Genomic DNA, 27,085 nt, shown 5'->3' on the forward strand with positions numbered 1-27,085 from the left:
AACATATTGCATTAGTATATTTGTTACAAACAATGAACCAATATGGATACATTATCATTAAAGTCCATGTTTATTTAAATTTCTTTAGTTTTACCTAGTGTCCTTTTTCTGTTCTAAAATTCCATCTAGGATATCACATTATGTCTAGTTGTCCTGTCTTCTTAGGTTCCTCTTGGCTGTGACAGTTTCTCAGACTTTCCTTTGTTGATGACATTGACAATTTTTGGTCAATGTACTGGTGTGATATTTTGTAGAATTCTCCTCTATTGAATTTATCTAGTGTTCTTCTCACTGTAAGATGAGGGATACTGGGCTTTAGAAGAAAAATATAGAGGTAAAGTGCCATTTCATTACATTATATCAAGGGCACATACTATCAACATGATTTATCACTGTTGATATTGACCTTGATCACCTGGATGAGATAGTGTTTGTCAGGCTTCTCCACTGTACTCTTTGGAATCAAGTTTCTAAGTGCAGCTCATACTTAAAGAGTTTCTACTTCCTTGTGGGTGGGGTATCTAAATATATTATTTGAAATTTTTCAGCGTGAAATATTTCAGACAGAGTACTGTTAAGAAGAGGGAGGAAAAACTCACATTTGTTGAATTTTTTTCAAGAGCTAGTTTCTTTGACTGGGCTATCTAACTTAGTCATTACCTGAATGTTACAAAAAAGGAAGGTTGAGACTTAGGAATATAAAATAACCTGGAGAGAATTATTTGATAACTATTAGAACTAGACTTAAAATATATAAGCTGTACCCTTGGCTTTCAAGAAGGGAAAATAGTTAGATATTCTGTAGTCAGCCTCTGAGATGAAAACTGATTCCTTGGGAGAAGCAATATAATTTAGTGGTTTGGAGCATGAAGTTCAAAATGTAAAGGCATGAGATTTTGTGACTTAGCAAGTTATTTAACCTTTTCGATTTTAGAAGATAGAAACTTTCCAATTTTTGTATAGAAAATGAGATTAGTAACTTCATAGGATTGCTCTGAGGATTAAATAATTAATGTAAAGTCCTTGAAATACAGTAAGTATTCAAGAAATACCAATTGTTATCATCATCATCATCATTAATAATAATAACAACACATTTTTGAGAGATAAATGGCATAACATATCTTTAGGGCCTCAATTATTATCAATTTTAAAGAAGTTTAATTGTAGAATACAGAGTAATTTTTATTCTTTAGCATTTGCCTAAATCAGGAACGTTTCTCAGGTATTTTCATGGAGCTTCAGAGGAACAGTTAACTTTTGTATAATATAAAATACACGATTAATGACTCTCTCTTGGAGAATGCTGTGTTAATGAGGTTACTTTCTGATTGTATACGTTACATGACAAACACATGCAAATGCTTAATTTCTGTTCAAAAATAAAAACAAAGTTAGTCTTGCACAAAATTTTCTAAAGAAGATAGTCTGACTTGATAACATAAATTATCTACTAAGAGAATTTATACTTAGAGCTATCATTTTATTATTTCAGTTTGTTGTAGTTACCATTCTAAAAAAAAGGCTAGGAAAAATAATTATTGGATACTAGTTTTTGTTATTTATAGATAAAAGAATGAGATATCTTTTTCACAGACAGAGGTGAATTTTTACAATATTATTTTTATTTTATATTTGTTGTCATTTCAGACTGAACAAAACATATTGCTCAATTCTCTATCCAATGGCAATTGCAATGGTAAGTTAGCTTGTTAAAAATATTTGAAATGTTTTGACTTGAATATAGACCAGAGAATAAAATCTTTTACCCCTTCTCCTCCCTCTCTGCCTCCCTCCTCTGTCCTCCTCCTACTCCTCTCCTCCTCATCTTCCTCCTCCCTCCACTCTTTAACTTCTACTCCTCCCACCTCCTATTTTCTCCTCCTGTTCTTCTCCCTTTCCTCTTCTGCACTAATCTCCTCTTACCTAGTCTCTCTTTTCTCTCCTTCTACTTTCTCCTCACCCTCGTCCTCCTTTTCTTCCTTTTCTCCTCTCCTTCTCTTTTTCTTCTTCTTCTTTATCCTCCTACTCTTGCCTCCTACTCTCTTTTAGAAGTAAATTTAAGTAAAGATGTATAATCCTACACAGGATGAAGATGTAAACTAGAACTTTATTACAGACATTAAAAATACCTGAAACACTTAAGTATATGTTATTTATAAATGGAGGGAAATACAATGTTCACTGATAGAATCCTCAATATCAAAAATATGTCAGTTCTTAAATTTACTTATAAATATAAATTTAACCACAATTAAAATATTAATAGGGCAATTTAATGGCAATTGACAAGCTCATTCTAAATTTTGCATAGAAACTCAAATGGCCAAGAATAGACGAGACTCTTGAAATATATGAACAAAGGAGACAATATATTTTCTTAGTGATCAAGATGTCTTATGAAGCTCTAATAATCAATGAAGGGTGATATTTGTTCACAGATAAATGAATAGATCAATAGGACAGAGTAAAGCACAGAGGAGGAAAAATTTCACATACATTGGTGTTTGATTTGTGACAAAAGTGACACTGCAGAGCAATGGGAAAAAGATAGTCATGCTAATATACATAATGAGACAATCATGTATCCATAATCAATAAAATTAGACTTTTGTCCCATACCATACCTCCAAATCAGTACCAAATGAATCAAAGGCCTAAGAGTGGTAGACAAAATATAAATTTAGAAGAGAATATAAAATAATATATATAATAAATGTAAGGCATTAAACATAAAGAATGATTATTAAACTTCACTAGATTATCATTAAGACCTTTTGTTTACCAAAAAGCACCAAATAAAGCATGAAAGATAAATCCAAGTGAATGAAGATAGGTGTAACATATAAAATGGGAAAAGAATTGCACTCCCCAACAAATTAGTGAGTAGAAAGGCGGATGACCCAATAGAAAAGTAGGCAAAACACATGAATAGGCATTTCTCAAAAAAAAATTTTTTTTTTCAAACTAACCAATAAATATAGTAGAATATGCTTAACTTCACTATTATTATTCATAATAATTATTGAGGAAATGTAAAATAAATTCACAATAATACTGTGAACTTACACACACACACACACACACACACACACACACACACACACACTTGGTGAAAAATAAAAGTCTGACAATATCAAGGGTTGATGAGAATATAGGGCACATTCTTACAAGGCGGGTGGGAGTGTAAATTGTTGCAACCATCTTGGAAGATAGTTTGACACTATGGCAGAAAATTGAAGACACACATATCTTATGGCCAGCAATTCCACTCCTAGTTATACATCTTAAATAACAAGAGCTTATGTATAGCAAGTTGCTCAAACAAGAATGTTCATACAGTATTGTGTGCAACTATCCAAACCTGAAAACAGTTCACAGGTCCAAAAAGAGTAACAGGTAAAAAACAACAACAACAACAACAAAAAACAAACTGTGGTATATTTATGCACGAGTTTTTATTTGGTATATTTATTGTATGGTATAGTTATACAACAATGAAAGTTGGATGTCTTATAAACATAATTGGGGGAAAAAAGGAAGACAAAAGAAAGTATATTATAAAATTCCAATTCTATTTATATAAACTTAACAGGAAAGACTGAGCTATATTAATTTTTGGACTTCTAAAACCAATAATAAAATGAATCTCTTATTATTTATACCTGGAAACATATATAGAACTGCTCATAGCAGCTTTGTTTATAATTTCCCCAAATCTGAAAGGAACTAAAATATCTATTAACAATACAAGATTATGTGGAATGTTTATATAAGAGGATGAAATATATATGATGATATATATGATTACTGCATGTAATATAATCTAAATAAATATATAACATATAAAATAAAGGAATAAAATAAGTATTGTATAAATATATGAATCGATTACACAACCCCCATCAACACGAGTGCAGCTCAGACGTTACCTTCTCTAGTCTTTTCTGACTTCTTGTAGAAAATTTACTTTCTCTTGCCTTGTGCTCTCAAAGAATGCTTACATAATACTGGTATAGTACTAATTTAATGATCTTTTCTTGAGTGTCGTGTTATACTGCTGAACTTAAAACTTTTTTAAAAGGTGTTTTCACTTCTGCATCAGTAGACCAAGCCCACTTTACACAAGAACTGTTTGCTGATGGGCATGGTCACCTTTGCAGTATCCTTGTGAAACCTTTGGCACCCAGTGGCCTTTTTATAGTAGTCAGATTGGTTGACCAGAATATTTCTTCTGTCATTCTTCTTTTCTCCCCTCTGCTGACACTCTGAAATATCCTGGGTTCTCCCATCTCTCTCTTGTTCAGGAACACCATTCTGCTCTCACCTCTCCATGCTTTAAATGCTAAGGTTACATTTACTGTTCTTGTTCTTGATTTCCTTTCTCAATTTAATTACAATTACAATTTAATTACCTATAATTCTTGGTTTTATTACTTTTACTTTTTCACTGATGTGACTTTGAGTCTGCCCTTAACCATTTTCAAAGTGAATTAGTATGATTTTCAAAAAAAAAAAGATTTTCCTGCTAGGAGATAATCTTGGTTTTATTTCATGGTTAGAAAATATCTAGTTTCCTGAGCTTGCATCAGACAGAACTAATAGATCAAGGCACTTCCTCCTATGAAGCAAAGTAGCCTGGGAATCTTCTAAACAAGAGGCTGTGAGAAGCCACTGCAAGTGATTGGCATTGATACATAAGCTGAAATGTAATTCCAGCTTTATTCTATTTTGTGATATAATGACAGATTAGTTTTAAACCACCTTTACTTTAAAATTTATCTTATGATTAAAAATTGATAAAGTTATTTTTCTGGGGATCAACTGCCCACTCTTCGGCATGGCACCTAAAACCCTTCTTTATCTTCTCAAAATGCTTTTCCTTTTACTACACATTACACAAGTTCTTCATCATGTTAGATAAATCAGTTAATGACCCCTTTATCTAATATAAACATTTCTAGCTCTGACTCTTTATTTGGATTTTCCTGAATAGCACTATCTCTCTTCTTTGCCATTCCAAATCTTACACTTTCTTTGAGATTTAACAGAGTAAAGTAAATTGAAGGGACACAATTCTTGGCAATCCTTTTAAGTACAAATATTAGTCAATGAGACCTATTCATGTACATATACAGTCAAGAGCAGCCTTAATTTCAGTATCTTCAGTATAAAATGGAGATCATAGTAATAGTAAAACAGTCTGCCTCATGCTTCACTCAATCACTTATCATTTTGTGTGGTTATAGAATTCTTTTATTTATGCATATTTTTTCCTAATTATATTTTTAAGACAAAGAATGAATTTTCAATTTTCACTGCATTATCTTTTATTGACCAATGAACACTTGACCAGTGAATAAAAATTACAATGATGATATTTATGTAGCACTTTATAGTTTTCAACAGATGTTCTTTTTGGCAATTCTAAAATAGGTAAATACTATACTTTTGTTTTCAAATAGATAATAATATACTCTTCATTTTACTGATGAAGAAGTTGAGGCCTATAGGGGATAACTAACCTACTCTGGATCATGCAGTTAGGACTAGTGGCAGAATTAGAGTCCTTGTTGAAGGCAAGCATGCATATAGGAAAGGGTGCTTAAAGCTGGCAATTCAAGAGTATTGATCTAAATGCAGTCCACAGGAACACAAGCAAGAAAGGTTGGGTGGTTTTAATCCAGATAAAAGGAGGTGATAGTGCCATCTTCCTCTGCTTTGGTCACAGGGCTATAAAAATGGAGAAAGAGAATGGACTTCAAAAAGATTTCATCATGTATTGAGCACTCTTTGGGTGTTGGGGGAAGGGAAAGGGAAATATAAGTGATAATTTTGAAGCTTTGAAACTCTCAAACTGGGATAATCAGGAATCCAGGAGGGTAGCTAAAAGGGAAGACACGTTTAATTTGGAGGACAGTGAATTTGATACTGGGAGGTCATCCAGGAGACATCCAGTGGGTTTTGGGGAGTACTGAACAGATCTGGAAGTAACTAAAGCAAAGGAAGATATTGGCTAAGCAAGGGAGTGAGAAAAAGGGAAGAGGACAAAAAAATACCCCTTTTCCAACAATCTTTACAGAAGAGGAAGATTTATAGTTGAGCACATAATTGAATAATTAAAATATATAAAACAAACTATGTAAGTAATAAGATGGAAGTCATCATATTTCTCTGAATGAAAACAAAAGTTGCTCAAATGAGGAGAAATTTTCCACTACCATGTTTAGTGAGTTGTGTCCCAAAATACTTTAATCACGTTACACTATTACCAAGAGGCACTCTGTCAACGTCTCTCTTAGTATTATAATTTTCCAGATTCATCTCCACCACCTTCTTACCTATTTAACTTCAAATTCTCCTCCAGGTCTCAGCTCACACATCTCATTTTTCCTTTCATTCCTGAATTCATTTGTGAATGCCCTGGTTCACTTAGCAAATATTTTTTTATTTGTTGAACATCTACTGAGACCTGAGCACAATGATAGGTGCTGCGTATTCAGGGACGAAAAAGATGGGCATGGTTTCTGCCATAATGGATCCTGAAGTTTAAAATAAACTCTCTGCCATCACCACCACCTTCCACTCCCCAAATCAGCAATACAAATGTTTTTGTTTCTTATTATTGCTATAACAAATTGCCACAAACTTGGTGGTTTAAAACAACACAAGTTTATTACCTTAATTTTAGAGAACAGAACCTGAAGTGAATCTTACAGGAGAAAAATCAAGGTTTTGGGAGGGCTGATTTTTTTCTGAAGAATTTTTTCTGGAGATGAATTCATTTATTTTCTTGCCTTTACAATTCCTAGAGGCCCCCTGCATTCCTCATGTTCCCTTCCTTCGTCTTCAAACCAGCAGTGTAATATTTCAAATCACTCTCTGACTTCTTCCACCACCATGTCCCCGTCTCTGACTGATCCTCTTGCCTCCCTTTCATAAAGATACTTGTGATTACATTGGACCCCCTTGATGGGTAATCCAGGATGAACTCCCCATGTCAAGGCCAAATTGCAGTCTCTTTTAATTTGATGAAATTACAAAGTTCTTTTTGCCATGTACGGCAACATTTACAAGTTCTGGGGATTAAGATATGGACATCTTTGGGGACTATTATTTTGTCTACCACACCAGGTCACTCTTATATGTCCTTAGCAACTTCTGCATAATTTTTCCAGACTTCTTATATTTCACATTACTAATTCAATTGGTTGGTTTACTGGCTTGGTTGTGAGTTTATTGAGAGGAGGGCACATCACCTCTCTTCTTTTCCATTAGACTGGCATTTCTTAAGACAGTGTATATTGTAAGCACTCAATATAGTTATATTGACTAACTGCTTGAGTAAATGAATGAATTAATGAATGAGATGCTCAATAAAATGTGTATTTGTTTTCCAAAAATAGTATTGTGGTTTGTCTTAAATATTTCTCGTTTCCTTGGGAAATTAGAGATGTAAATCTGCTTCTCAATAGTTAATTGATATTAATAGAAAATGCCTTCTTTTAAAAAATTATGAATGACTCACAGACTGTCAAGAACCTTTTGAAGCATATAAAAAGCACTCCTAAACTATGTAACTACAAATGCTTTTTAATTAAAGGACTTAATCAATATTCCACAGGAAAGAGTTAGTTTTCACAGTCTAGAGTTAATTGCCCAGCCACATCTGATGATTAGTTTTTTCTGAATTTTTTTTTTTTTTTTTTTTTTGTAGATAAAGCCCATATTTTACCACATCCTGCATGGTAGATATTAGTTGTCTCCTTTGCACATGCTCCAAGGTTACCTAATTTTGCTTAAGACAGGATATTAGCTGTGTATTTACTTTACTCTTTTCTAGGACAATGTGATTTTTATTGCAATGGTTGATTTACTTAGAAGCTTAGGGCACAAGGTTATAGTCATAAAATCAGTACAATGGAAGAACTGATAGGATACCGTGTAAAAGAAAATAACTTATTTTTGATAAGATTTCAGAAATGTCAATTGTATTTAAGTTTCATTTGATAATTGTAACTTTCCATTTAAGGATGTCTTTTTTATTCTAAAAAGACATCACGAATTGCTTCTGTTAAAATAGCTTACTTAAATTATTATCCACAACTACTCAGCACAATTCTTTTGTTTTTTTGATCATCTGAAAACATGCACATATTTTAATTAAAAATATAAATAAATAGATAGATAGATAGATAGATAGATAGATAAAAATTCCATTTATTTTTTTTCCTTTGTTAGAATGTAAGCTTCATGAGGGCAGAGATTGTTTGTTTGTTTGTTTGTTTTTTCTGTTTTATTCACTACCTATCTTCAACACCTAGGAGAGTGCCTTATCTTCTTGTTCTTGGAGCAGTAACCTTTAAAATGCTGAAGAATAATGAATGAGGCCTAGAAACACAGGAAAGACAATAGCATGTAAATGAAGCACCCAAACAAAAATTAAAATGTGCACATTAATTCAAATTAGAACAAAAAGGATGTAATCCTGGTGAAAAAGAATTATGTAAATGTTGTCTTGCAACCAAAAGTGTCCTTATCACACTTTCATAAATTAAAGTGCAGTACCTCACAATCTTAGGATGAAATTCTGTAGGAACAAATTACCAAGAATAATGGATACTTCTAGGAATTTTCAACAAATAATACTTTGTGGTCAGTCTAAGAAATCTATGTATATTATTTGTTTTACAAGCAAGTAAATACTTTGAAATAATGCACACAAATTCACTTAAGCACAATAGTTGTCAAATTTCAATTTATTTCCATGTGAATTAGATATTACATGCTAAGTTAGTAGAAAGAATTATAAAAAAGATAATTAAATATATTAATATAATTAAATACATTTAATTATAATTAAGCACAATACCTTTTAGGTCCATCAAGGCAATATTTTTTTCCATCCCCTTCGCGTTAGTCTGCGTGTATCTTTTCATGTGAAGTGTCTCTTTTGGGCAGCTTATGTAGGAATCTTGTTTTCTTATCCATTCAGCCACTCTGTCTTTTGGTTGGAGCAATTAATTCTTTTCCACTTGAGGTACTTGTTGATAGAAATGTAGTTATTACCATTCTTTATTCTTGTTTTTGATACATTTTTTTCTTCTTAAAAATGTCCCTACAACATTTCCTGTAATATTAGCTTGGTGGTGATGAGTTCCTTTAGCTTATTTTTGTCTGGGAAGCTCTTTATCTGTCCTTCTCCTCTGAATGATAGCTTTGCTGAATAAAGAATTCTTGGTTGTAGATTCTGGATTTTCATCACGTCAAATATTTTGTGCCAAGCCCTTCTGTCCTGCATGGTTTCCGTTGGAAAATCAGATGCCAGTCTTATGGGTGCTCTTTTGTAGGTAACTAAGTGCTTTTGTCTTGCTGCTTTTAAGATTCTCTCTGTGTATTTAGCCTTTGGCATTTTAATTATAATGTGTCTTTGTGTGATTCTCTTTAGGTTCATCTTTTTTGGGACTCTCTGTGCTTTTTGGGCTTGTATGTCTATTTCCTTCACCAGATGAGAGAAGTTTTCCACCATTATTTCTTTAAATAGCTCTTCGACTTCTTATTTTCCTTCAGGTACCCCTATGACATGGATATTTTTACATTTAATGGTTTCCCATAGGCTCCTTAAATTATTATTATAGTCTTGTCTTCTTTTTACTTGCCATTCTAATTGAGCGTCCTTGGCTTCCCAATTCTCTATATCGGTGGTTTGAGCCTCTTTTTTTATCCACTCTGTTGATTTTGTCTAATATACTCTTCATCCCAGATAATGTGTTCTTTATTTCTTACTGGTTCCCTCTTATAATTTCCATTTCCATTTTTATCTTTTTTAACTTTGTTAAAGTTCTCACTGAATTCATCTACACTCTCCCTTAGTTCATTGAGCATCTTTAGAGCCAGTGTTTTGAACTCTGCATCTCTTAGATTGCTTAACTCCATTATTCCTGGGTCTCTGTTCTATTCTCTCAAATGGTTTCTTCTTTGTCTTCCCATTTTGACTGTCTTTTTGTGTCTGTTTCCATGTAGGGAGCAAAGCTCCTAAGTCTCCCTGTCTTATTAGTACAGCTTTGTGTATTAGGTGTCCAGAGGCACAATCCTGAGAGGGAGCCAGCTGCAGACCAAGTTTAGCCCCATGCCTCTCTGGGACCACCTGTTAAGATTCAACAAGTAACCCACAGATGCTGTGCTTATAGTTGCTTCAAGAGGTCATGCCAGAAACCAAGACCAGCAGCTACCATTGTGAGTCTTGGCACTGCTTATTAAGGAGCACCAGAATCTCCGAGGACACATCTGGATGTGGCTTGGGTGGGGCCGCGAGTTGGTGAAGGTCGAGTTTCAGGGATTCCTCTGGGCAAAACGACCTCTGTCATCCAGTTTGATGATGTCTCAGCTATGTTAGTATTGTGTCTGCACGCTGGGAGTGGGGAGGGCTCAAGAGAGGGAAAATGGATACTGTTGGCACTTCTCTCCTAGAGAGATCCTCATTCTGGCCCTTTCTCCAACAACTCATTATACTCCTGTAAGTCCGTGGTGTTCCCCGAGCCACCGACCCAGAGCAAACAGGTCCATCACCGCAAGAGCCTGGTTGCGGACACAGCCTCTTTAAAAGGCATCTGCAGCTGCTGCTGACACAGCCTTTGTCCCCCTCAGCTGCTCAGGACTGAGCAGCCTCATGTCTTCGCCCCCGCCTCATCTTCTACATTCGTAGGTTGATTAATTCTCTCTCTAGTTGTAGTGCTTCTGTTCATCTAGATTCCAGGCAACTTTCCTTACCGTTTGCTCTGTTTCTGTCCCAAATTTGATTTGGTTGCAAGAGGAATGAACAAAGCCTCTATCATCTATGCCATTGTTTTTCTTCCTGTAATTTTTTTAATTTTTATTTTATGGGGATCAAATATAAACGTTTTCTCCTAATTTTTGGGCTATGAATTTTAGATTGTTGTTTATTTTGAAATATGCACTATGTTATAAAAGATACATCTTTTGTTAACAGAACTGTTGAAGGAGATGGATAAAAAGGACTTGACTAATTTTGATATCAAATTGTGTCATCATTGTCATTTTAAGGTCTATTTTAAGAAAAATTGCATATGTCAGTGGTTTAAGTCAGTGGTTTAAGTCTTTATTTAATCAAAACCATCCCAAACTGTTTTTTTTCCTCCCTGTAAGCAGCAATTTTAAAAAATATGCAATTTTGCTTATACTTCCCTTCAATGCTAATTGAGAAACAACCATATTCCCACTTTGCTATAGCCTCTATAGAAGAAAACCATGGGCATTTTAAGTGGAAAAAATTTTCTAATTAAGAACATTTTTCAGATAATTTTGCAAATAATTAATCAATTGGAGTTTATTTAATTGACTTTACCTACTAACAGTGGGGAAAACTTAAACTACTATATCAGCTGTGAGAGCCTCATCACTCAGAGACCTCAGACATGGTCTGTTACTGTTTAGAAATATGTCATTTCATGCAAGGAAAGACTGGTACTGAGGACATCATTAAAAAAGAGATCATGAACTCTTAAGTAAAAAAATAATAATTTTTCCCATCAGGTACTTTCAGAAGCAGATTTACCATGTACCAAGTGCAGCTTAATATTCAAGACCCCTCACACAGATCCTTTCCAAGACCAAGAGACAAGCTCTAGCAATGATAAAGCATGACTCCAAAATCATATAAGCTCCAGGCACCACAAAACAGGACTCTACCTCAAGACATATCTGTGAAGGAAACAACGTGATATTGTAAAAGAAAGAGCACTATGCAGAATGTCTAGAGGATGATTCCAGTTTTTTTGGCACTAACTTGCCAATTATCCTTTTAAAATTATCTAAACTTGCTGAGCTTTAGTTTGTCTACCCGTGAAATGATACCAGTAATTAACCTATCTCATCTTCTTCTCTGAGTTATGTAATAGTTCCCTGAAATAATATTTGAATAATAAAAAACTGAAGAGTTTAAAAATAATTAATAATTAACTGAAAGTGTAAATATTAAAAAGTATTTGACATTAGTGTTTTGAACATGAGGCCACTATTGTTCAACGAAGTCTGCAGCAGAAATTCGTAAGCATTCTCCATAACTTAAGTCTATGTTCCTCCTACAGAAGACATTTCACAGCCCTGCTCAAATGAGAAGTGTAATATAATCCTGGATTGCAGTGGATTGACCTTTTTTGACTATTCTGGAGTCTCCATGCTTGTCGAGGTATTTAAACAGGTTGTGTTTGGACTGATTCCTTCCCTTCTCTTCAGTAATATATTTTTCACCAGCTACTCTCTCAGCTCCAAAGCCTTGACCCTGCTTGTTTCAATATTCATCTCACTCATTCTCTCCAAAAGACATAGAACTTTATGCCTTCCACTACTGTAGAATTCTTTTCAGGAGATTCCATCAGGCTTCTAGATATGTGTCTGTGTGGGGGCCAGAGGTGAGGGTATTCACATGAGATAATCAGAGAATGGAATATAGACTATAGTGAGCATAGCATATACTGGGCAATCAACTTAAGGCTTATAGAAAGAAAAAGAAAAGTCCCCTTCATGAGCAAGTGGCCTTGGTGGTGGCAGGATGTTCTCTCTCACATAATTCCTGGGTATAGTTTGACCCAATACCATTTCTGGTTTCTGAAAACAGTGCCCACTGAATGAGCTTTTCTCCATTCTGTTGGATGATGGTACTTACTTCTCTTCCCCGTGATCTCCATGGGATCTCCACAATCTTGGTATGAAAAAGATAAAGTTTTCTTTCTTTAAAACTGACATAGCTTGCAAGGCCTCATTTCCACAGATGGAAGAACTCCTAATTTTGCCAATTCAAGGAAAACTCAGATACTTCTGAAATTTTTCCTCTTTTTTTTTTTTTGAGTAAGTACTAAATCAACAAAGAATGTACCCCTTTCTTATTTCCATTTGTCCTCTACTTCAATACCCTAAATTTCAGGGAAGATCTTGCGGACATCTATTCCTCAGCTGTCATCAATCCTCCACCAGCTTCTGTTGCATGGAGCTCAGCTCACCTTATCTTCTGGTGTTTGCTCTCAAGGGTTTCTCTTATCCTGGCATCATTCAGTCTCCCCTGTGTGTGGCTTTGTATTGAGCCATAAACTTAATCAAAACCTATGAACATTTCGGAAGATCTTTTTCTGCATATCTCCCTCTTTTCCATTACTCCCACAAATTTCACCCACCCAATCCTTGCTGAACTCCGGTTCTTTCTGCTCAGCTCAGTGAAGCAGCTGCATTTTGCATGGATGCCTCCTTATCATGCTGCAGTGGCCAAGAACCTGCTTTGCCACAGAAAGCTGGGATGATTGGAGAACTCACCTCCTTTGTTTTCGTTCTCTCAGGGAACTGAGTCATGTGTTGCCTGTTCCCATTGTCTGAAAACAGTTGTTTGTATATTTTTGTTTAGTTGTCTATTTATGTATGGAGGGTGGGATAGTCTTGTATTATTTACTTATCAGGGCCAGAAGTAGAGATAGGATATTGACTTTTAAACAGTTAAGACCAGTAGTCTTTAAAAGGTTTCACACTGTAGATTTTGATTTACTTGTGGTGTTGCATAACTGTGTCTCTATATATTTATATTTTAAAATTAAAATATCCAACCTTTCAAACTCAAGAGAGGACAAAGATGAACTTTAACATGGCTTTCCTATGAAGACAGGTGGGATAGGTGGTGGGGAAGCTGCTTAAAATGTGACAATATGAGAATGTAGTCTCAGCAATACCATACTAGCTGTGAGGTGCTGGCGAAATCAGCTAGCCAGTCTGGATCTCAGTTTATCCATTTTGTAAAAATGAGAGGTGATTTTGTTTCAGTATTAGTAGATATTCAAAAAACAAATAAATTATGCAAAACAATTGAATTTAAATATCTTAGGCCTTAAATCTAGTTGCTATTTTTTTGTAAATCACTCTTTTCCCCATGTTATATGCCTTTATTTTCTTATTGTTCACTATAAAAACTACACAATTTAGCATAGGGTTCAACTTGAACACTTTTCTTGCATCTCTACCTGGACTGTAGATAGGCAGTCCCTCTTTATCGGAGGGCTTCTTGTGCTTGGCATTTTTATTTACTCTGTGTTGTCAAGGTCTAGGGGAGTGCTGTTAAATTTCTGTACATAAGTATAATGTGGGGTGTTCATTTAAAATGCAATCTTCTGAATCCTGGTTCTGGCCCAGAAATCTTAATTTTAGACAACCATAGGCGATTCTGAGGCATATGATTCAAGGATCGTATTTTGAGAAACGGTAGACCAGGATGTTCTTTCACTGGGAAATGCCAGTATGTACTTATTTTAAATTGTATTTTAAATGTATTTCTGAATATACTCTAATATTTATTAACTGTCCTCTCTAGATATTGCAATTCTAAAACTTACAGTTTGTAAAGAGGACAAAATAATTACCTATTTCCACTGAATTTATAACCTAAGGTTGAAAATTCAGAGGAATCCAAATAATCCAGGTACTGGGTCTGATGTAAAAGAGCTTTTTAAAGTTCATCTTAATGTTTTTCAAATACACAATGGAATGGTGGAATAAATCAACTGATGCCTTTTATTTTTATGTTGGCCATTTGCCCTTGGCCTGATGTCTTTCATCTGTATACACAAAACCAGCAGTTTTGTATTAGTTTATCCTTTTTAATTATTGTATTACTATTTGATTTTATCATGATTATAGTAAATTATGATGTATACTAAGGACATAGGCTTAATTTAAAGACAGTCAAATATTAGGGCCCAAATATTAGCTATACAACTAGTTCTATGACTTGGACTTGAGTATTTGTTTGCTTTTCTGTAAACTGGAAGTAGAAATACCCACTTCATCAAATTGTTGTGAAGCTTAGAAATAATGTATTACATAAAAACACATAAAGTTTGTAGAAGTAAACATTTTCTTTTTTTTTATTTTGCACAAAGTATTTCTTAAAATTCAAATAATATCATTGCAACTAATACTATGTCTTAGTTGCAGCCATCCTGAAAGAGAGTCCAGAGTAAAGAGCCACAGAGTCTCTTCAGCCTTGCATGTCTTCCTGCTTCTTAATAACACTTCCTGGATTATTTTCTTAGTTACTTTAGTACATAGAACATTCTCCTAGGAGTTATAGGTTGAAGGAAATGGAGTGACTTCTATTTATTCTTGTACTTAGAACACTAGCAAGGTCAGTGAACTGCAGATTGTTTATCAGTAAACACAAACCACCCATAGCAATGTGTTTGTACTTCACTGAGCCTAAGAAAAAGTCAAACACTGACAGGTCACCTTGAATTAATCATTTTAACTTATAAAAACAAGAATCGTTTATTCAATGGCCAAGGCTCAGTTCATGTATCATTTATTTGTTTATTTGTTTGCTTGTTTATTCTTGCTCATCTCTTATTCTACAATTCTTTTAACATAAAAATAACTGCTTACTGCTGGAAGAATATAAGAGAAAGTTTTGGATGCACCATGCATATTCTTAGAAATGCAGCTTTTTACATTTTATATGTAACATGTATCACTATTATATAAAAAAAAATCCATCCTCCAGTTACTAAAACTTCCAGAATTACTTGCAATGTGTTTTCTGGGCTGACTTTGGTCTGGGTGAATTTAAGATCAAGGCCTTGTTCTTACTCAAGATTTTCTTAGACATAAATGAGGTAAGACTCTACAGTATGGCAAGCAAATTATTTAGGGTGTCTTATCTTGAAGAACCTTTAAAAATGGAAATTGGGCAGTCAAACTTGGCTTTGATTATAGTGAGGCTCTCCACTCACCATTCATGGATGGAATTTAGAGAGTCTATGAATATACCCAAATTGTAAAATTGGCAGTCAGCAGTTTTTATCACTTCCACAAATGGGTCTTTGACTTACAATAAAAGGTGATTGAGAACGATTTTATGTAATTCTCATAGGGAAGAAAAGGTGATGTTTTTAATTTTATTGAATGAAATGGAAAATGTAAGCAGCCAAACTTATTGCGTAAAAGGTGAATGCCCGGCTGCATTCATCTGTGTTAAAATGGTCTCTTAGAAGGTTGAAGAATATGCCTGACTGTATAGCAATGCCTCCCTCTAGTGGTCTGATATCATAAACGTTGGCTCTTTTTACAAGAAATTCTTCTGAAGCTCACCTTATATCATGCATTAATTGTGGATATGCTATTTTAATCCTTCCAGGCTTACATAGACTGTATCAGCAGGAGTGTGGATGTATCATTAACCCATTGCACAGGTGAGGAAGAACATGTCCTCGGCTAACATTAATCTTAGGCAATTCAACATAATCTTTCTGCTGCTATGCATCTCACACCACATGTGCTTTTTTGTAGCTTCCTTGATAAAAGCAATGAAGTACTGTGGAAACCTAGACTCAGAGAAACCAATTTTTTTTGAATCGGTATCTGCTGCAATAGGTAACATCCATTCAAATAAGGTAAGACGATTATGCTAGCTGCAAGAGTTATAAGAAAAATTAGAATGTAAAATCAAGGGATTTGCATATTAAAAATATTAGCCTATTACCCCAGTGGCATCTAAAAACTATTAAAATTTCCACCCTTAGAGCCTTCTGCTACAAATAATGTTTCCATTTTTTTTGAATCAGTTACAAACATTGTAAAATTATTAATAATTTGGATCTGCCAACAATATTACAGTTTAGAGGATTTGGTGATCACCTATTAAGTATAAACTGCTTGCTTATAAAATTAATGCTTCTTTCAGGATTCACTATCCTGGGAATTTGAATCTACTTCTGTCAAATGCAAAAACTCTAAATATAGCCCTCTAGCTTTTTTCTGTTCTGATACCTTTGACTCTAAACTCATATTGCCATCTTTAGGAATACTATTTGCAAAGCCCAGCACTCACATGATCCGAAGTGTCAGTTATCTTCCACATACTGGGCTTTGTGATTAGCTTTAGCATTGTTCCTAGAACTTTGAATTCCTGTAATTTTTCTTTGATCTTAAATCATTTTGCCTTTCCTCATCCCTAGAACAGCATTTGGTGCTTCCCAGAGTCATCCCTATTACATTCCATCAGAACTGTATGTATTTATAAAATAATAACACTACTATTACTATCATTATTACCATTATGACATAACATTTTTTGAATGCCCATAATGTTCTAGCAATACACTAAGAGCTTTACCCATATTAATTCACTAAATTTCCCACAACCTTAGGAGATAGATACTATTATTTAATCCATTTTTAGAAATGAGGAAATTGAGGCCCAGAGAAGTTATACCATTTGTAAGTGGTAGAGCTGGTTTCAAAGTCAGCACTCTGATTTTGGACTTGGAGCTTTAAACTGCTATATTCTGAGGTCTCTTGGAATATGTTTTCTTAGCTTGTCTGTAAGCTTGCTTCAGTTACTTCTTTTCTTCAACTGTGGTACTGACTTAAGAGTTGAGTCAATAGCATGTGTTTATTTTGTTCTCTTCTATTTCAGAATTTGAGCAAACTCAATGACCAGAGTGAAGTCTGAGACCGTTTTGCCATGGTGCAGCTCTTGTCTTTAGCAACTGCCCTGAAGAGGACATACTCTAGCATTTTGAACAACCTTTTATTATTATTATTATTATTTTTTTTGCTTAAATCTATTGATGACTTCTACTACAACAAATATGATGTGACTTAATCATAGAGCCTCTGGTCAAGATTTGCTAACAATTTTTTTTCTAATTTTTGTTAGTAAACAGATTCATAGTAGGTTATTGTATAGTCATTTCACAAAAATTGATATGCATTAGTTTTAGCATACTGAAAGCTTAAACATAAATTTATTTGCTTTTACCAGAGTATTTTGTGTTGTTTTATTTCAGTTTTGTAGTAAGTTAATTTGTAAGACTGAGAAACACTTTGTCAGAAGGGATTTAGAACATTTGCAAGCCATTTGTAAAAATTCAGAATCATCTGTAACTAATACAAGGGCAAATGTGACATTTTCCCTTACCAAATAACAAAGCCATTAAACATCAATAAGTTAAATGTTATTTTATATAATATGATATGAAAGTCACAAAAAATAATTCAAACAAAAATACATGACAAACTAAGAGTCATTGCTCTCCATATATTTCCATGCATGGAAGTTTTCAGAAATGTTTTCAAGATATCTGGTATCCCAATGAAACCAAGTTCTTGACATTAGTCTGTTTTACTGTGAATATTGGAAATGCTTAGAACCTTCAGAACTGATAGCCCTAATCTCCACATCCCCACCCCATGAAAGTCTCTGTTTTCAGCTTAATTTTTTGGAGCTAGAGGATGAGGAAGTTATACATTTTATATTTTTTCACAAACACGATTTTTCGATAAGAAAATACCACCATTAGAATAGCTTTATACTATTCTGATATAAGATTAACTACAGTAGTTTGAGACTTTTCTATTTCAGAGAGATAGTCAATACAATATATTTATCTCTCTATGTTTATATATGTTTGTTTTTCTTTTGTTACAAGAGAGTTCGGATATGTAATTATAAACCCACCAACAGTGTAATTGACAAACACCATAGACAAGGCTGACCTGTATAAATTATTCTTTTCATGCTTGTACATATATTTTAAATCATATACAATTACATTGGTTAATACTTTTTATCTAGCAACTTGATTTACCTATTAAGAAATTCACTCTCAAAGATAGGTATATCTACATAATTATCCTAAGTCTTAAGGCATTTTAACCATTCTAGAAATGACCAGTGTAGCAAAAAGCCAAGTACTTTAAAGTGAGTTTGATAAATTGGTTGAAAACAAAATTAAAAGACTGGTAATTTAGGTATTTTTGTGGACATCTGTAAAAGTAAATTCTAGTGCCTGCCAAGTGATATAACAGTCCCTAGAAAACACATTGTTAACATTCACAGGGCTCTTAATTTTAACATTAAGTCCTAGGTAGGACAATGTAATAAAATGACAGAGGAATAATAAACATTTCAAATTCTCATTAACTTATCCATTTTAATTTTGATTGACATGAATACAAAAAAATAATCTTTGCCCCACAGGAAGCCTCAATCCCTTTATCACTAATTTGAATTGAAATGAGTGAGGCTAACTTTTATTCGTATCAAATACTGTTTCAAGAAAAGGTGGAGGTAATATCTGAAAATAAAATATCCTTAGAGAAAAGAATTTCACTCTGTCCTATTAAATTATTACAATGGTGGATGGTGGCTACATTCATTATCTGTAATCTATTGGTATTGGCACAAACATGAGTCAAAAAAAGTTAAGAAAATAAAATATATTTTGCTATGTATAAATTGATATTTTTCTAGGCAAATTTGGCCTATAATTAAATTCACACACAGCAGTAATTTTCTAATTTGTTAGGGATTTGGACCATAGATGACATTAAAATCATTATAGATAATCAATGGATAGATTGTTTTATTTTATTGTTAAAGCTAACACAATATTGTCGGAGCAGATATATTGATTACATTTCAATGTTTGTAGTAGAAGTTTTATGGGTGAAACTTAATAACCAATAACTTTGGTGTCAAATGTTAATGTTATTTTCAAAGTAAAGGAAGACCAAAACATATACCATATATAGCCCTTTGTTTTAAGGCTTATCCTGTATACCAAGGTAACAATGACTGTTGACTTAGAGAAACTCCCTGGAATTGAGTTCTGAGAGCTCAACAGCTGAATATAACTTTTAAGATTCTAAAACACAAATGTTTATTTCAAAGGAGGTATTAACAATACAGTAAATTCCTGATGCTAGAATGTTTCCAGTCACACTGAATTACTTTTATAAGATCACCTTATTTTCATATATAATAGAATACCTCCATAATACTTATGGTAAAATAAAATTGAAAAAATTAGAACTAACATATAATAATATTGAAGACCTAATAGACTGACATATATAAGTTAAACATTAAATGTGTAACCAGGAAAAGACTGTTAATATTACATTTATGCAAATTAAATACCTTTTAAATTTTACCATTTGTCTTTTATTTTAAAGGTTATTTGCCTCTGATTATATAATCCAAGTGTCATGAGGTCAAGCTTGAACTACTTTCAGTAATTTATTTGACAGATCTTTATTCTATAACATAATATAATGAGAAAAGAGATCTTTCTTTAATGAAAACATTAATGTGTTAATACCTTGTATGGCTAATGTTTAACATTTAATTATTACTAAAATATATTAGTATATTTAACATACATATGCCTTAGAGATGCACATTCTGTATTCTCTGGGACGATGGTCTAATTCACTACAGAATATGATTTTTGGCAATGAGTTTGTTGCTAGTTTTCAAATAGGGAGTGAAAAGGTGCTTTCACAATACAGAGATTTTTAGTAAAAACCATGCAGTCTAATATGCTACATTTACTATTTTCTATTTTTCAATTCATTTAATTATCTTTTTTATAATTCTTTCTACTAACTTAGCATGTAACATCTAATTAACATGGAAATAAATTGAAATTTGACAACTATTGTGCTTAAGTGAATTTGTGTGCATTATTTCAAAGTATTTACTTGCCAGTAAAGCAAATAATATACATAGATTTCTTAGACTGAGCACAGAATATTATGTGTTGAAAAATTCTAGAAGTATCCATTCTTGTTTTTTTGTTCTTACAGAATTTCATCCTAAGATCGTGAGGTACAGCGCTTTAACTTGTGAAAATCTGATAAGGACACTTTTGGCTGCAAGACAACATTTACGTAATTCTTTTTCACCAGGATTACATCCTTTTTGTTCTAATTTGAATTAATGTGCACATTTTAATTTTTGTTTGGGTGCTTCATTTACATGCTATTGTCTTTCCTGTGTTTCTAGGCCTCGTTCATTATTCTTCAGCATTTTAAAGGTTACTGCTCCAAGAACAAGAAGATAAGGCACTCTTCTAGGTGTTGAAGATACTGTAGTGAATAAAACAGAAAAACAAACAAACAAACAAAAAACAATCCCTGCCCTCATGAAGCTTACATTCTAACAAAGGAAAACAAAAAATAAATTGAATTTATTTATTTATTTGTTTGTTTGTTTGTTTATATTAAATATATTGGGGTGACAATGGTTAATAAAATTAAAGTGTACAATTCGATAAAAGGTCATATGTGTATTGCATTGCATGTTAAATACCCAAGGTCAAATTTCTTTTATCATCACATATTTGATCCCTTTTACCCTTCTCTACCTCTCTCTTCCCCCTTTTCTAATGGTAAACCACTAATCTGTTGTCTGTGTCTATAAATATTTGTTTGTTTTTTGTTCATTTGTTGCTACAGTTTTATATCCTGCATATGAGTGAAATCATATTGTTCTAAACTTTTTCTGTCTCACTTATTTTGCTTAGCATGATAATCTCAAGATCTATCCATGTTGTTTCAAATGGCAGTATTTCATCTCTTCTTATGGCTGAATAATATTCCTTTGTATATATCTATCACAGCTTCTTTATACCATCATCTATTATAGGACATTTTGATTGCTTCCATGTCTTGGCCACCGTGAATAATGCTGCTATGAATATCAGTGAGAAAATATATTTTCAGACATGGGTTTTCAAACCTTTGGGGTAAATACCCAATAGAGGAATTGCTTAAACATGTGGTAGATCAATTCTTAGTTTTTTTGAGGAAACCCCATACTGTTTTCCAAAGTGGCTGTACCAATTTGCAGTCCCTCCAGCAGTGTATGAGGGTTCCTTTTTCTCCACATTCTCTCCAACATTTGTTATTACTTGTCTTGTTGATTATAGCTATTCTAACAGGTCTGAGATAATATCTCATTGTGGTTTTGATTTGTAGTTCCCTAATAGCTAGTGATGTTAAACATCTTTTCATATATTTGTTGGCCGTTTCTATGTATTTTTGGGAGAAGAGTCTGTTCAGGTACTCTGTCCATTTTTTTATTGGATTATTTGTTTTTTGTTGTTATTGAGTTGTATGAGTTCTTTGTATATTTTGGATATTAGGCTCTTATTAAAGGTGTTACTGGCAAATATCTTTTCCCATTTGGATGGTTGTGTCTTTATCTTGTTGACAGTTTCTTTTGCTATACAGAAGATTTTTTAGTTTGATGTAGTCCCATTCATTTATTTTTGCATTTACTTCTCCTGCCTTTGAGGTTATATTCATAAAGTCCTCTTTTAGTTCAAAGTCCCTGAGTTTAGTTCCTAAATTTTTGTCTTTGCAACTTATTGTTTCAGGTCTTATATTCAGGTCCTTAATCCATTTTGAGTTAATTCTTTTTATTGCAATTGCAAAAGGAATTAATTTTTTCAACTTCTTTTTCTGATACTTCATTATTAAAGTATAGGGACACTATGGATTTTTGAACATTGATTTTTTTACCCAGAGAGTTTACTATATTTATTGTTTCTAATAGTGTTCTTGTGAATTCTTTAGGGGTTTCTATATTGAGAATCATGTCATCTACAAATAATGTCAGTTTGACTTCTTTGTTTCTTATTTGGATGCATTTTATATCCTTCTCTTGCCTGATTGCACTCTCTAGGACCTCTAATGTTATATTGAATAACTGTGGTGATAGTGGAGAGCCTTGTCTTGTTCCTGATCTTAAAGGAAAAGTTTTTAGTTTTTCACCATTAAGTATAATGTTGGCTGAAGGTTTGTTATATATGGCCTTTATTATATTAAGTTACTTTCCTTCCATATCGATTTTGTTAAGTGTTTTGATCATAAATAGATGCTGTATCTTGTCAGAGGTTTTTGTTTGTTTGTTTGTTTTCATCTATTGATATGATCGTATGATTCTTATTTTTTAATTTGTTTATATTATATCACATTAATTGATTTGCATATGTTGAATCATCCCTATGCCTCTGGGATGAAGCCCACCTGATCATGATGTAAAATCTTTTTAATATGTTGCTGTATTCGGTTTGCTAGTATCTTACTTATGGTTTTTGCATCTGAGTTAATGAGAGATATTGGTCTGTAGTTATCTTTTTGTGTATGTTAACTTTATCAGATTTTGGTATTGGCCTATAAAATGAGTTAGGAAGTATTGCTTCCTCTTTGAATTTTTGAAGAGTTTGAGGAGAATAAGTGTTAAATCTTCTTTGCATGTTTGGTAGAATTCACTGGTAAAGCCATCTGGTCCTGGACTTTTACTCTTTGGTAGGCTTTTGATGATTATTTCAATTTCCATACTGCTGATTGGTTTATTTAGATTTTCCAGTTCTTTTTGATTCAGTCTAGGAAGGTTGCATCTTTCTAAGTACTTGTCTATTTCTTCTAGGTTACTAAATTTGGTTTTATATACTTTTTCTTAGTATTTTTGTGTGATCCTTTTTATATTTGTGGTGTTTGTCATAACTTCTCCTCTTTCATCCCTGATTTTATTTGTGTCCTTTCTCTTTTTACTTTAGAGAGTCTAGCCAGAGGTTTGTCAATTTTATTAAACTTCTCAAAAAACCAGCTCTTTGCTGCATTTCTTTTTTCTTTCTTTTTCTCTTTTTCAGTTTCATTTAATTCTGCTCTAATTTTAATTATTTCTTTCCTTCTGCTGATTTTAGACTTCATTTGCTCTTCCTTTTCTAGTTTTATAAGATAAAGCGTTAGGTTGTACTATCATTTTTATTCATTTCTAATTTCACAATTAGAAATTTTTTTCCCCTTTTCTGACCCAATCATGCTTCAGTAGCATGTTGTTTAATCTCCATGTGTTTGTGGTTCTTCCTGCTTTCTTTTTACAGTTGATCTCCAGCTTCAAAGCATTATGATCAGAGAATATGGTTGGTATGATTTCAGCCTTCTTATATTTGTTGAGGCTATCTCTGTGTCCCAGTATGTGGTCAATCCTTGAGAATGTTTCATATTCACTAGAGAAAAATATATAAGCAGCTGTTTGGGGATGAAAGGCTCTGTAAATGTTAGTTATGTCTATTTGGTCAAATATGTCATTTAAGAATGTTACTTCCTTATTGATTTTCTGTTTGGATGATCTGTCCATATTCGAAAGTAGGGTATTTAGGTCCCCTACTATGATAGTGTTTGGGTCTGTTTCTCCCTTTGGTTCTGTTAATAATTGCTTTATATATTTTTTGGGGCTCCCTGATTTGGAGCATAGATATTAATAAGTGTTATGTCTTCCTGGTATGATTCCCTTTATCATTATGAAGTACTCCTCATTATCTTTCTTTAAGTTTTTTATTTTGAAGTCTATTTCATCTGATAGTAGTACCGCTACTCTCGCTTTTTTCTGAATGTCATTTGCTTATAATATCATTTTCCACCCTTTCACTTTGAGTCTATATTTGTCTTTGGAACTGAGATGCGTCTCCTGGAGCAGCATGTGGTTAAGTTTTGTTTTTTAGTGTAATCTGCAACCCTATACCTTTTCATTGGTGAATTCATCCCATTTACATCTCAGTTAATTACTGAAATATGAAGTTTTCCTATAATCATTTTATCTCTTGCTTTTTGGCAAGTTGGCGTTTCCATTGCTTCCTTGTCCTTGTGTTTCTTTTCCTTTTTCTTTTTTTTTTATTTTGGTTGGGTTTTATGCATTTTCCTTTGGACCTTCTTGTTTTATGTTATATACTTCAGTTCTGATTCTTTGGAGTGTAGTTACCATTACAAAAAAGTAGAGAATGGTATACACACACACACACACACACACACACACACACACACACACACACATATGTATATATATGTATATATATATATTTTTTTCTTTGTGTACCTTATTTCCATTTCCCTTTGTGAAAATGGATCTTTGAATACTCCTCTTTTCCATCATTGTTTTCTCAGTTTGTCTGTATGTATGCTGAATGTTCATTACTATCTTGCTATATAGCAAATCTCTTCTTGTTTAAGCTTATAATGCCTTGTTTTTAATAAGGTTGGCACTCCTCTGCTTCTGTTTTCCTGTTAATCACCTTACCCACAGTTATGTATCATTTTGTCATTTTGTTTTAGGTGAGCTGACCCCTTTCAGTGGAGAATTCTCTCAATTTTTGTATATCTGGATAGGTCTTTTTTTCTCCTTCATATCTAAAGGAGAGCTTTGCTGGATACATTATTCTTAGCTGGCAGTTCCTTTTATTTAATAATTTGAATGTTTGATTCCATTCCTTTTGGCTTGTAAGGTTTGTGTTTAGAAGTCTAACGAAAATCTAATGGTTTTTTTTTTTTTTATAGGTTACCATCTTCTTTTCCCTGGATACCCTGAGAATTCTTTCTTTGTCATTGATTTTTGGTAATTTTAATACAATGTGTCTTGGTGAAGGCCCTTTTTGGTTGCGATAATTGGATGTCCTGTTTACTTCTTGAATTACAATCTCTAGTTCATTTCTGTGGTAGCTCTTACGTACATGATTCCTTGCTCAGACCTGCTTGTATATAGGTTGGATTTTTTGTTGTTGTCGAGTTTTAGATGTTCAGCTTATTTTTATTTTAAGGAGAGAGATCTGGGGCCATCTCTCACTCTGCCACATTTCTGACCTGAATAAATTTTAAATATATTTATTATAAGTTAAATGAGTATATGTGCAAAGAATATGAAGAAATTAAGAACAAAAAGATAGGAACTATGACACAAAGTGTATGGCGTCCTTAGTTAGGGCGATTACTAATGGGAATGTCTTAGTCAGCTCAGGCTACTATAACAAAATATCACAGACTGGAGGGCTTAAATAATAGACATTCATTTCTCAAAGTTCTTTATGCTGAGAAATCAAAGATAAGGTGCCAGCCCAAGATTCAGTTTATGGTGAGAACTCTCTTCCTGGCTTGCAGATAGCCACCTTTTTGTGTGTCCTCACATACTGGAGAGGAAGAGTGTGCTGTCTGGTGTCTCTTCTATAAGGTCACTAATTATATAGGCTGAGGACCTCATTCTTATGTCCTTATTTAACCTTAATCACTTTCTTATATGCTCTGTCTCCAAGTATAGTCTCATTGGGGGTTAGGGGGTATTAACTTATGAATTTTGGGGGACATAATTCAGTTCATTGCAGGCAATTATAAATTTCCTATACATTTAAAAATGTTCCATTTTTATGTATGAAAAACAGGCTTACTAGAACTTTGTTTATGTTTAATATAATGTGATTTTTTTTTTTTTTGCATCAAAAACATGGTAAATGATATGAACTATTTGGTTAAAGCATTCTGACGCTAGAGGCAGTAAGCCATCATACACATACTAGCCATACCTACTCAGATGAGATTCTGGCCTCAAATCAGAGAGAAGTGGTCAGGAATGGGTTTGCAATATACCAATGGCTATTGAGAAGCTGAGATATATTCTGATCATGGTTAGGAATTTCATCCGGTTAGCTTATAAAACGTCATCAAAGGCTCGAGAAAACAAAGCACAGAATAAATTTTGTTGAGGAAGCCTGGTTAGATGTCTTTTGGAGGCTAAAGTGCTACTGAGGTAAGGGGTGGGAGTTGTGTTGTGGTGTTGGGAGACAGGCTGGTATGGTGAGGGGGCTCAAGAGATGATGTTGGAGAAGGAGGCTGAGAGATATGCTTCAGGCATTCTTGGATGACCAGGGTCTTCCTTGACCCCTATCCTGAAAGAACAGACGTGGTAGAACTGGGGTTCATGAATCCAAACACAAGTCTTCCTACATAGCAACTTTGCCTGGGGCTTGGACCCATGACTTTTGCTTTGGCTCTTAAATTAAAATCTGAGAATAGCAGTGTGACTGCCATATAATTTTTGTCTTGTGTAAAACTTATTTTTCACTTGCTTCTCTCCACACTTGCCAGTGAAAATATTGAAGTAGTGAGGGTCTCGCTTAACATAATAGACATTTAATAAATTAAAACTAATCAAATTGTGATGCGAGTTTTTTCATAAATCTTAGTCAAAATGTGATCCTTATAACATCTGTACTAGAATCACTATGGGTAAATACTTCACCCAAGACCTAGTGTATCAGAATTTCTTTAGGGTGGTCTGGGGAATAAAGATTTTAAAACAACCATCCACTTTAGTTTTATACCCTAAAGTTTGGAATCAGTCACAAAGTTTTGTTGTTGTCGTCTTTCTTTCTTTCTTTCTTTCTTTCTTTCTTTCTTTCTTTCTTTCTTTCTT

General features: G+C 33.5%; 1 protein-coding gene across 1 annotated transcript in view; it reads left to right on the top strand.

The window, feature by feature from the left end:
- SLC26A7 (solute carrier family 26 member 7) overlaps positions 1–18,341 on the top strand; it is a 131,023-nt gene extending 112,682 nt beyond the window's left edge. The window contains exons 14-18 of the mRNA XM_011384815.2: positions 1,651–1,699; positions 12,108–12,208; positions 16,187–16,241; positions 16,339–16,442; positions 17,468–18,341. Coding sequence (XP_011383117.1) covers positions 1,651–1,699; positions 12,108–12,208; positions 16,187–16,241; positions 16,339–16,442; positions 17,468–17,503 — 345 coding nt within the window. The 3' untranslated portion in view covers positions 17,504–18,341. The remainder of the gene's footprint in view (positions 1–1,650; positions 1,700–12,107; positions 12,209–16,186; positions 16,242–16,338; positions 16,443–17,467) is intronic.
- The last annotated feature ends 8,744 nt before the right edge of the window (positions 18,342–27,085 follow it).

This window comes from Pteropus vampyrus, unplaced genomic scaffold, assembly GCF_000151845.1.
Source record: "Pteropus vampyrus isolate Shadow unplaced genomic scaffold, Pvam_2.0 Scaffold627, whole genome shotgun sequence".
In the NCBI taxonomy this organism is placed as follows: Eukaryota; Metazoa; Chordata; class Mammalia; order Chiroptera; family Pteropodidae; genus Pteropus; species Pteropus vampyrus.